The 12,306-nt window shown below is 50.0% G+C and overlaps 1 protein-coding gene and 1 long non-coding RNA gene across 8 annotated transcripts in view; one reads left to right on the forward strand and one right to left on the reverse strand.

The window, feature by feature from the left end:
• Positions 1-3,010, reverse strand: part of LOC102152682 — a 28,846-nt gene extending 25,836 nt beyond the window's left edge. Inside the window, exon 1 of one of the 2 annotated variants that reach the window (XR_005363800.1) lies at positions 2,588-3,010. This is a non-coding gene — a long non-coding RNA (uncharacterized LOC102152682). The remainder of the gene's footprint in view (positions 1-2,587) is intronic. The other variant, XR_005363799.1, reaches the window with a different exon arrangement.
• Positions 3,011-3,893: 883 nt separating this feature from the next.
• PPP2R5C (protein phosphatase 2 regulatory subunit B'gamma) overlaps positions 3,894-12,306 on the forward strand; it is a 123,637-nt gene continuing 115,224 nt past the window's right edge. For 3 of the 6 annotated variants that reach the window (XM_038545748.1, XM_038545747.1, XM_038545751.1), the window contains exons 1-2: positions 3,896-4,002; positions 4,758-4,823. In XM_038545748.1, the coding sequence (XP_038401676.1) occupies positions 3,976-4,002; positions 4,758-4,823 (93 nt within the window). In that variant the 5' untranslated portion in view covers positions 3,896-3,975. Of the gene's footprint in view, positions 4,003-4,179; positions 4,345-4,757; positions 4,824-12,306 lie in introns of those variants that run through there. The other 3 variants (XM_038545745.1, XM_038545749.1, XM_038545746.1) reach the window with 3 other exon arrangements.

Genomic DNA, 12,306 nt, shown 5'->3' on the forward strand with positions numbered 1-12,306 from the left:
TACCACAATTCAGAATGGTTTTGGAAAGGCTGTCTCACCACCTTTCAGCTCTAACGCTGATGGTGGCCAGTGCAGCTGTCCTGGGAGGTGGTCAGGACCTGGACTGTAGCAGAGTGTTGCTCTCATCTTTCTAAGACACAGCTGACCTTTTCTTTCTCTAGGTTTTCTGTCAAGGACAGAAAAATGATGAGAGAGGGAGAGGGAGAGGGAGAGGGAGAGAGAGAGAGAGAGAGAGAGAGAGAGACTGTGTGTGCGTGTTACATTCAGCAAACTACAGAGTTCTGTCCAGATGGACAATTTCTTCTTAAATGAGGCCTGTAAACACAGTTCTGGCTTTCAGACCCATTACCTTCTGCAGCTCTAACAGTTCTGGCTTTCACACCCATTACCTTCTGCAGCTCTCGGTAACCACAAAGGGGAAAGGGTGGATTGCATCACATCCGTTTGACGTGGGTTTAGACCCAGGTTTCTCCATCTCAGCACTGTTGACATTTGGGGCGGGAGGATACTTTGTTACGAGGGGCTGCCCTGTGCAGTGTAGGATATTTAGCAGCATCCCTAGCTTCTAACCACTAGATGCTAGTGGCACCCTACACACACACACTCCCAGTTGTGACCATCAAAAATGTGTACAGATACTGCCAGGTGTCCCCTGGGGAACAAAATCACCCCTATTTAAGAACCATCAGGTTGAGGGTTTGTGGGAGGAGTGGGAATAGGGACAGCTCCCAGACTATCAGCCCCAGCACACTTTCCTCTCTGTCTCCCGTTTGTTTGAGCCCTGTATGCCTTTGTACCTAGATATTTCTTTCATTTATTTCCAGTTACACCTTCTTGACTGGGCCATCTGTCCTGCCTGAACCAGTAAATCAAAATTTAGGACAGGAACTCACACTGGCCCCTTGAACACACTGCAGATACTTAGGGACAACTTGCCTTCCAGCAGGCTTCCTGCTGCCTGCGTCTCTGAAGGAGCCCTCCTCTCTCCAAAACCTCCTTATCCATCATCTATAATGCTCTGAGGGCATTCTCTCTCCACCTTGGGTTATTTCTGTCCTGTCTTATTGCTTCCACTGGACTTGGGGATTTGGGAGGGGAAAAAGGAGGGGACTGTTTTTCATCCCACTTACAGGAAAATGAAATTAATTTTGGGATCATTTCCCTTTTTCTTTACTACTTGCATTAGAAACTTGTTGAAATATTTAGAACACTTTTTTAGAACGTTCATAGATTGTTTTAGAACTAACCTGTGAAACTTTAAGTTTTCAGAATCTCCCTAGAGGTTTTAGTTGCTTAGGGAAGGACTCTGGGCATGATGTGCTGCGGGACTGGGTGGTGTTTACTCCCAGCTAGCAGGAGCAACTGGCTCCTGGCATTTGTCAAAGCTCCTCAAGAGCCAAGCAGGAGGCTTTTCTTCATCTAACAGAGCTCTTTGGGTGTTCTTGGGCCTTGAGGTGGCAATCTTCGGGGGTGTCTTTGGAACTCAATAGCACCACACATCAAACCACTGTCCGCTTGGTGGCAAGTAAGATTACTGAGTACTGTATGCCTCTGGACCTAGATCTTTCCTTCTTTTATTTCCAGTTAGACCTTTTTTTTTTTTTTTTTTTTTTCCCCCAGTTAGATCTTCTTGACTGGGCCATCTGTCCTGCCTGTTTGAACCAGTAAATCAAAATTTAGGACAGGAACTCAAATTGGCCACTTGAACACACTGCAGCTACTTAGGGAACAACCTGCCTTCCAGCAGGCTTTCCTGCTGCCTGCGCCTCTGCCATGCCCTGGCACACACCTGGACCCTAACTCCATCCTGGTTGCTCTCCTAAAGGTTGCTGCCTTTACTCCACCCCCAACATGCCTGCCACAGATGTCTTCCTCGTGCACATGTGAGTATGTCACTCCCCAGTTTAATATCCTTCAGTGACCCTAAGTCACATTCCAAAAAAAAAAAAAAAAAAAGTCCAATTCCTTGGCAAGACCAGTCAGAGGCTTCCGATTCTGACTCTCACCTCTAGCCATGACAAAATACTCCTGTGCAGGGCTCTCGCGTGCTGCTGAGCCAGACCCTCTCGGCCCAGCCCACGTGGACTTGCGGAATGCTACATCCTTCTGATCGCTGGCGTTCTTGCTTCCACCTCCAGGATGGGGCGTGCAAGCCGACAAGGGCAGTGCCTTGTCCCTGGTGGATTCCCCTGCCCCGTGGTTTGCACACAGTGGGCATCACACAAATGTCTGCTGAGCGACTGATGCGCGACACGCAGCAGGAGCTACAACACGAGGATACCCGAGGCACAGACATGCCTCCGAGAAGACCCTCGGCCCCCTTAGAGCCTCATGGTCACACACAGGTGCAGAGCGACTCCTTTCTGATACGGATGTACGCTAGCATGTGCTTTATTTTAAAAATGAAGCGTAACTAAGTTAATGGAGGACACTCTTCTACACCCCCTGTTGTTGTTGTTTTTTTTTTAACTATTTGTTTTTGAGCAACGATGAAACCACTTAAAACCGCCTCTTGTGCACAAACGGCCGTTCACCTGCCGACACCCGCCTGCAGACGCGGATTCAGACACCTGCGGGCAGCACTTACTTTCAGGACCTCCCACGACACTCCTCACTTTAGATCTTTTCCTTCTCCTTCTTCTGTTAGCCCTCCCGTCGCGGCGAAGAACAAAATAACCGAAAATGCTTTGCCTAGCAACTTTCAAGAGCGAAAACCGGGTGCCCAACGGGGCGCAACGATCTCCAAGAAGATCCAGCCGGGCCCCCGGGGCGGCAGGGGCGTGGCCGCGCCCGTCACACGGGAGCCCGTCCAGTCCCAGCGCCTCATCGCCCTACACATTTCTGGGCGACGAGCCTCCACGCCTCTCAGGAGCGGTCCCCGGAGTTTGTGCCACCAGACACGCTGCGTTAGTAGCTCATCAGAGTCGCCCTCCTTCCCCGGGAGAGCGCCGGGCCCCAGAGCGGCGAGCGCGGAGAGGGGCGTCACGTGACGCCCTGGTCACGAGGCAGAAGCCTCCTCACGTGGTTTACGCTCAAGCCAAAGCAAAGAGTAAACTCAAACCCCATTGGCGCAGCGGGAGCCTGACCTGAGGGGCGGGGCCAGACGTGGGGGGAGACGGAGGGGGGCTCGGGGGCGGGGCCTCCGGCGCCGTGTGGGCGGGGCCTCCGGCCGGGGGCGGGGCCGGCGGGGGTCCAGCGAAACCGCCGCTCGCGCGGCCGCGGGCCTCCGCATCCCGTCCTGTGCGCCGGCGCGCGGGCGCCTGGGAGCCTGGCTAGCGCGGCGGCGGCGGCGGCGGCGGCGAGGTCCGGAGGCCTCCGGTCGCGCCTGCCCACGTCCCGCCGGCTGCAGTAGTTGCTGCCGTCCGTTTCAAGCGTGCCTGTTGCACGCCTGGCTCGCCCCCTGCTGTCTCCGTCCCGCGCCTGCGCCGCGCGCAGCCCCACGCCCGCTTCCCAGCCTGGGCTCGGCTCCCCCGGCCGCCCCGTGGCCGCCGCGGCGCACCGGCACCGCCGACGAGGCCCCGGGAGCCGGAGCGCGGCGCGGCGCGGGGAGGAGGGCCGCGGGGGCGGGGCCGCGCGCGGGGGGCGTGGCCTCGGGGGGAGCGTTGGGGCACGTGAGGGCGCGTCGGCCAATGGCGAGCGGCCTGGAGCCGGGGGGCGGGGCCGGCGCGGGGGCGGGGCGGGGCGGGGGCGGCGGGCCGGGGCCGGGGCCTGGGCCGGGGGGAGGGGCGGGGCGGGGCGGGCCGGGGGAGGGGCGGAGAGACGCCGCCGCCGCCGCTGCCGCCGCCGCCGCCGCCGCCGCGGCTGCCGCAGCCTGTGGGAGCCTGGAGAAGGGGAAGTGCGGGCGAGCGAGCAACTCGGTCCCCGGGCGGCGGCGGCGGCGGCGGCCGGGGGTCGCGGCGGCCGGGGCGGGGGCGGGGGGGCGCTGCTGCTGCTGCTGCTGCTGCGGGGCGCAGGCGGCGGCGGTGAGCACCAGCCATGCCGAATAAAAACAAGAAGGAGAAAGTGAGTCCGGGCCCGGGCCGCCGGCCGCCTGGGGAGGGGCAGGGGCCGCGCGGGGCGGGGTCCCAGGGCGCGGGGGCGCCGCCCGGGCTGCGGGGGTCGCGACTGCCCGGGCCGGCGTGCGGGGCGGGGGCGGGGGCGGCGGCGGGGGCGGCGCGCGGGGCGGGGGCGCGGGCGGGGGCAGGTGCGGCCGGAGGTGGTTGGCCCGGGGCGGGGGCTGGAGGGACCCCGGGCCGGAGGAGGGGAGCCCATGGAGCCCGCTCCCCGCTGCGGTGAAGACCTGCCTCCTCTCCGGGGGGACGCTCTGAAATACTATTATTATCCCGGGTGGCGGCGGTGATGGCTGTGAGTGTGCTGCGTTGCATCTGGGGGTGGGGGGTACGTTGCTGCTCCAGGTGGAGCCCGGTAGCCAGCGCCTCGGATCCCGCCCGAAATCCCAGCTCTCGGGGTTTAGGGTGCGAGGCCCGGAAGGGATGTGCTGGGGACCCCGCAGACGTGCGCTTCTCGGCTCCTGCCTCAAGTTTCCGACGCCAAGCACACGTCGAGCAAACAGGGAGGGTCTGAATCTGGGGGCGGGGGAGTCGCCTCGCCCTGGTGTGTCTCCAACAGGAGTCGGGATTTCTCGATGGTACCGATTAAAATGGTCCGGAGCGCCGGTTAAACAGCGCGAGTCCGTTTTTAAAGCCGCGCTTTGGCTTATCTGATGGGTAGCCGTCGAAAAACCGAGAAGCCTAATTGATTTGCTTGATGTTTCCCAGGAATCACCAAAAGCAGGGAAAAGTGGAAAAAGTTCAAAAGAAGGACAAGACATAATAGAATCAGAGGTAACTGCTCTCCGATATTCCCTTTCCCTCCCCCCCCTCCCCCCTTCATGAACACGTTTTAACTCTAAGGGCAGAAAAACAGTGTGGAGGAAACCAGGCTCTTCTAGAACGTTTCCCTGCATGAGTTTTTCCTCGTAGTCTTTCTCATGACCTGAAACGTCAGTTCTTTCAGTTTTTAATATCTCGGGCTGGGAAAAGAGAGATGGAAGGTGTAATCTGGGCGGCTGGTATTAAGTTCCTAACCCCCACCTCATAGGCAGCAGCCCTCCTGCAGAGACTGGTTTCACCACTGTTGTTCAGGCTCGTTTTAGCTTTCAGACCCTCCCCTTCCTTCCTTCACAAGCCGCCAGGTCAGGTCCGTCCCTCTCCGTGGCTCCTCCTTCCATCACCTTTGCTACCCTGGTGCGGTCTTCGCTGCTTCAGTCTCACACTGGCTCCTCTGTTGATGTCCGATTCCCAGAGCCTCTTTCCCCAGTAGTGTTGGTACCTTACTGTTTACAGTCCTCCCTCATCTTTTCACTTGTTTTTTTTTTTTTTCCTCTCTCCATTGGCCAGTTCTGACTTCTTTCCCTTCTCACCTGTGGGCTCCGTGAGGACTGTGTCTACCTAGTGGGGTTGATGTCATTGTTTGGCACAGTTGTGCTTTGAGAATATTTGCAGAGTCAGCACTTTGCCTTTTCTTCCTTGTGAGTAGTTGTTGAACTAGAACCTCAGGCTAAGGATTCTGGAGCCGTCTGGACCCAGGCAGAGCTGACAGGCCCTTTTGGATCATTGGTAGCGGAGAATTGCTTGATTGTCACGTTCTCCAGAGCTGGATCATCGAGGTCCCTGGTCTTATCACAGATGACATTAGTTTGCAAGTGTCAGACCCCTTCTTATAAGTCGAATTAGAATGAGTTCAGAGTCGTCTGGAAAACACAGTTAACTGCTGATTATAGGCAGTAGCCTTTTTTTTTTTTTTTTTCCTTAACCCGGCGGAGGGGGGGGAGGGTATCTTTTCCTTATCATTTGGTGCATTCCAAGCCTCCGTCCTCTTGAGCAGGTGGTCTGTTCCAGCAAATCTGTCACCCTCCCCAAAGCAAAAAAACAGAAATCCAAAAGGTTTCTTAAATATCAGTAGTTGGGGATTATCCATGCCAGTCTTTCCCTGCCCTTTATTTTAGCACATAATCACGTTTTACTGTGGTATTCCTGCTTTTGACTTGCTTCCTTCCGTGTCACTTTTTTGACTACATTGATTTAAATGAAATTTGGCCACCCTGCGAGGGTGTATTTTCTTTTTTCTTGTTTACTGATATTTCACTAAAACTGCTAAGGCTCCCAGCCCTCCCCCAAACCTTTCTTGCTTACGTACCTGTCTCCTCTCACTGCTGGTGTGACAAAGAATATCAGTGTGTATGGTTCATTTATTCCTGTTGTAGCAGAGAGAACGTGACTCTAAGGATGAATGATTTTGAGTCTGAACCTCAAAAATCTATCAGTTAACTCAGAGATAATGAAACCGCTCATAATTAGAATGCGTGTTTTTAAGGTGGATTGGGTTCCTAGACTGTCAGATGCTTAAGACTCTTGAGGTGTGGCCTGCAGTGCCTGAGTGTGATGCCCCACTTGTCTTTTTGTATTTTTTCTAGTGCTACTAAGAGCTGGAGCTACAGAGCTTGAAATTACCACCGAAAAATACTGAAATGGTGGGCCCTTCACTACTTCCTCATAAGGATCCCAGAGGCAACATGGCATGTTAAGCATGACAGTTGGCAGGTCACTGTGTAAATTATTTTTGCGGGAACACAAATTGAGGCACTTCAATATTCTCATATGAACTTTGGGTTGAGCCTGGTTTGTTTTGTTTTGTTTTGTTTTTAATTGTTTTGCTTCTCAGCCTTCATCTCACTTCATATCTGGTTCCACGCAGTGACCAAATACGATTGACCCACTCAGGTGCATGAAACCCTCATTGTGCACTCTTTCCCTCTCCTGTCAACGTTACTCTGAACATGAATATTTTAACCTGAACAATTCAAATAGGACTGCTATTCCCGTGCTGCTTTTCAGACCTGTTCAATGTCACGCTACTTTCACAGCTGGCTCTCCCTCGGCTCCACCCATGAACTCACCTGTGTGAGAGCAGTTACCATATTCAGGGCTTCCCAGCCCGAGGGCCACACAGAACAGGTGTCCATCCAGGGCAGAGTAGCCAGGCTTTTGGGAAATCACCTCAACAGAGAAAAGCAGAACAGAACCTGGCCTGTGGTGGTTTGACTTAACACACCACTTCAAGAATGGGAAAGTCCTTGTACTAAAATTCTGGCTGGCTGTAACCTAGTCTCGTGGAACTGCAGAATGCTCTTTTCTTAAAAGACAGCCTGGGGAAAAAAAAAAAAAAAAAAAAGACAGCCTGGGGAGGTTAGTCGGAAGGATGAGGGGCAAGTGTTTTCACCTGGGGATTAGGTAGTAAAAATGCTGACTCCTGATTGCCACTAAGTGATGTCACCTGACTTCTGTGGCCCTAGTACCTCACCTTTAAAAATATGGTGAGTCTCAGATTTGGCCATTTTTAACTATATGGGATAGATGAGGCATGGCCCCTCTTGAAAGAAAGAAATTTTTCCTGCAGGATGTGTGGCAGAGAATATCTTCTGATGTAACAAAATACTATTAAAGGTCATAGCTGCTGCTGTGCACACTTTTCTAGAAATTTCTTGCTTCCTTGAATGATGTGTATCGATATGTTTGTTTTGTTTTGTTTTATTCTCTTCTCTTTCAAGTAGGATGTTTAAATTTGACTTACCCACATGTGTCCTGGAAACCAAAGTTTGCCCAGTCCTAATGGGTCTATTTCATGATATGCTTCTGGGGAGTGAGGCTGCAGGTGGGCTCCTGGGGAACAGGAAGTTGGAGAACTCAGCTCTGAGCACCTGTTCTCAGTGTAACCTTCAGAGCTGTGCAAACATAACTAGGCATGTTTTATCAATATCCAGAATCTTAATAAATTGCTCAGGTTTGTGAAGTCCATTTTGGAAGATCAGACCGTGCCACAGTAATTTTTTTGTGTAGTTTTAATTTGTATACTGTGTCCAGTTTGCTTTTAAAAGTGTTAATAGTCTTTGTAAAGTGATTTGTTTTAAGCACATTAAAGGTTGTTTTGAGTGTTGTTCTCTGGTCACGAATTTTATGTCCTGCTTCAGCTTAGCTTTGTTTGAAAGTCTCTACAGCAACTCGTACATAACATCTGTTGTTTGAAAGAAACTTGAATGGTCCTCTCCCCAACTTGTTAGCTTATCTTGACATGTTCTACTTTTAGTAATGACATTTTTCTCTCTATGATCTGTCCCTTTGCCTCCCCTCCAACCCACCTTGGTGTTGCAGAGAGCAGGGGCCAGGCTTACTGAAGTCCCATAGGTGTAGCTGGTAGACTTATGTCTCAGAAATTAAAACTGAAATTTCAATAATAGTAATTCATCTAACAACAACACCCATTACATGGTAACATAGATAACATTTTTGTGAAGAGTATCTTTTTAAGAAAATTGGACTTTGTAGTCTCGGCTGTGTAGCAGGAATTTTAACTTGAGTGCCGGAGGACAGTGGAAGTGGTTTGTTGGTTGGTGTGTTTCCTGGGGAGGCAGCTGTGATCATCACCTCCTGCAATGAGAGTCCCCAACTCCTCTCCCCTATAACACCAAAGCCACGGTCTACAGGCTGAATTCTGAGCCCGGGCTCTTGCGGGGCGGGGGGCTTTCCCGCCACATTCATTGCCCATCATTCTCTTCCCACTTTTTCTCCACACAACCCTAAACCGGACTCCAGTGAAACTCAGGACCCAAAGAACCAGTACTTTAAGATTTTTTTTTTCAATTCCTAAGTAACTATTACATATAGGGGTAGAATTTCCTGCTTTTGATCACCAAGCCTTGGCCCACTTTCCCAGCCACGCTGCATCGTCTTTGCTTAGAGTCCTGGTGTTCAGGACAGAGGCTCTGCAGAGGGGATAATCAGCAGTGGATTGGAGGGCATGTGAGTTAGGGGCAGATTCTGTGAGCTTCCCATCCCTTTCCAGGGCTCGCTCCTGCTCCATATGACAAGCAGGGCACTGGGCAGACCCTAAAGTACCTCCCAGGTGAGATCTGCTGTACTGAACAGGCACCCCACCTTCAGGGCTGTTGACACATGTTCCAGATGCTTCCCGCAGGGCTGCCCTGCAGACTGCGCACTGGCGGAGGTTTGCCAGCACTCTCGGCCCTCCCCACAAGATGCCACTGGTCCCCCCCCCCCACCCTCCAGTTTTGACAAACCCACAGTGCCTCCAGACATTCCCAGACATCTGGAGGGCAAAAGAGCCCCCGGTGAGACCACTGTCCTAGGAAAACCTCTCCACAGAGGATGTACGTTCACTTGCAAATCATGCCTGACACACATTCCTCCTTTAGAATAGCAATGTTCAAACCTAAAGAGCATCAGCACCCCTTTACACTCTTAAAAATTAGGACCCCGAAGAGCTTTTATTTAGGTCAGCTTTAGCTGATAACTTTTCTTACTAGAAATTAAAACAAATTGTAAGAATATTCATGAATTCATCTAATAGTAACACACCCAGTACATGTTGACATAAGCAGCATGTTTTTACGAGAACTAACCATTCACAAAAATTCTCTGAGAAAAATGGCATTGCACCATGTTTTTGCAAATTCCTTTCATGTCTGGCTTCATAGAAGCTAGCTGGCTTTTTGAGTTGTTCCTGCATTGTCTGTTTTGATATCCTGTGCCTTGCAGCCTGTGAAAAATTGGCATAATGATGGTTATAAAGGCAAATCATGTCTTTGTGTTGTAAAAGCACGGACCCTAGAAAGTGTCTCCAGGAGCCCCCCAAGCCTTGTTTTGTTGAACGCCCTTTACATGCTCATTGCCCCCCCTTACTCCCTTTGTCATCTGAGTTCCAGCTCAGGTTCATTTATTCTGAAATTTAAAGGAAGCTTTTCTCACCATCTTGGCCCATGTTTTTTCCATTTTTTAAATTCATATAACAGTTATTGGCTCTACCGGTCACTTAACTTTTATACTGCCTTGGACAACTTTTGTTTATCTCGATCTGCCTCCCTAACTAGATTAAGCACTCGAGGACAGCAATTTAGCTTGGTTCTTCTTTGCACTTGCCGTGTATGTGAGGACCTGGAGGCAAGAAGTGTGTGTTGGTGGGTTTTAAAAGTTCTCAGGAAGAGGGATCCCTGGGTGGCGCAGTGGTTTGGCGCCTGCCTTTGGCCCAGGGCGCGATCCTGGAGACCCGGGATCGAGTCCCACATCGGGCTCCCGGTGCATGGAGCCTGCTTCTCCCTCTGCCTGTGTCTCTGCCTCTCTCTCTGTAACTATCATAAATAAAAAAAAAAAAAAAAAAAAGTTCTCAGGAAGAAAGGGAGCTTCCAATCAGTGAGCTTGCTGGTTTTCTGATATGATAAATTAGAAAGAAAAAAATATGTTTCTTTATCTTTCGATCCTCTAAAGAAATTTTGATGCAGAGTTTTCTTTCAGTACAATCTGTTTTAAATAAACAGCAGTGGACTAAAGCAAAAGATTATGGTACTTGGGTGTTTTTCTAATGTCCTGTGAACATTTTAAGAAGAGGGTTTTTGGTTTTGGTTTTAGTTAGCCTTTATATAGCACCAGAGGTTGGTGGTAAGATGTATAGTCTCAAAAGATCTTGTTTTAATTAAAGCAGTTCAAAATAGGATTTATCTTTAAATAGGTTTCCGATATGATTTTCAGTGCTTTGTATTTTTTTTTAGTTTATTTGGAGAACTTTTCTCAGTAGAACATACATATACATGAACAACATAGGGACTAGGGGTCCCAATCACAACGCCCCCCCCCCCCAGCGTACACACTGAAAAATCTGTTGTGTAACTGTTGATTCCCCCATAACAACTACGAATAGCCTATTCGTAGTTGACAGGTAGCCTTACCAGTAACATGAACAGTCAATTAACACGTCTGATATCGTACAGGTATTGTATATTGTATTATTACAATAAAGTAAGCTAAAGAAAATGCTAACAGAAAATACATATAAACATAGTGAACTTATTGAAAAAAATTGTGTAAAAGTAGGCCTGCACAACTCAAACCTGCGTTAAGGGTGAACTGTATATTTTTTAAACTATTTTATAAGTTTTATATATATATTAGAAAGTTTTGTGTCTTGCTGTACAAACACTGGGAAAGACAAAAAGAACATTGTTGTCACTTGTTAAGAACTTAAATGTTGACCGTTTCTGGTGTTAACAACGTGTCCCACCCATTGCTCATGGGCATTGGGTAGACTTGGGAGTGAGTTGGCCCTCCATCCATCACACCCTGCAGCTGCTGAAGACATGGGACAAGATGGAGCACATTTCTTGTAAAGACCCAACCAGAGGAAATAGATGCTTTAAAGCCCCTCAGCAAACACAAGGTCACCATTAAATATGGAGCCCCAGAAAGTGTGTTGGACCTTAGGCATGTGTTGTACCCCTCTCCCTCTTCAGGAAAAGCTCCATTTACAGGATACATAATTCTAGAAAGAGTTCAGTGAATGACATGAAATCATTTATAAAAGTTTTCCAATTCATGGAAAAAGCACAGGGTTCCCATGTTAAAGCTGTTGCGGGGTGAGTGCACGCCTGTAGCCCTGCGTGTCCGGGTGCAGAGCTCTCCACCTGCATCTGCTGTGTGAGTCAGTCTGCCACCAACATGAATCATGGTGATATTTCCCCAAGTCACAGGGAAAATTCATGTGAAAGATTTCCACTAAAAAAAAAAAAAGAAAGAAAGATTTCCACTGTAAAAAGTCTCCAGTGTTTCCTTAAAACATCGGGTGCCCAAAGGTCAGGGCTCAGTGGTGTCTAACTTGACACATTATAGGTGATGGCCTTGCACCTTCCTGCTGGTATGTTGTGTTCAGCTAAGACTTCCGGGGCTCTGCTTTTGGTCCGGTCAGGTCTAGGAAGGGCCACTGCTGGGAGGCCCTGCTGCCCAAATCCAGGCAATGCTGTCATCTTCGTTTCCTCCACCTGGGGGAGTGAGAGGACAAGGCCAGAATCGAAGGGGGGTTGGATATTAGTTTGAGGACATTGGATTTCCTTCATTTTAAATATTTTATTAAGACGAAACTTAGCATGATTCTAGCGGGATGGTAGCTCTGGCCCCGTGCTGTTCTTATCCAGCAGGAACACCAAAATGCCTGGAGAACGCTAACCATTAGCTACATGTGGCTCTTGAAATGGATAGAAATCAAATTAAATTTGAAAATTTAGTTCGTCGGTCATACTAGCCACATTTCAAGTGCTCAGGAGCCGCAGGTGACTGGTGGCTACCCCACTGGACAGCAGGTAAAGAATATTTCCCGCTTCACAGAAAGGCACCGGTAGTGTTTTCCAAAATAATTTCAATTCAAGTGCGTGTGACTTATTTTAACTTCATTGGCTGTCACTCCTAATACGAAGTATTAAATTTA

The sequence above is a fragment of the Canis lupus genome, chromosome 8, assembly GCF_011100685.1.
Source record: "Canis lupus familiaris isolate Mischka breed German Shepherd chromosome 8, alternate assembly UU_Cfam_GSD_1.0, whole genome shotgun sequence".
NCBI classification, from domain to species: Eukaryota; Metazoa; Chordata; class Mammalia; order Carnivora; family Canidae; genus Canis; species Canis lupus.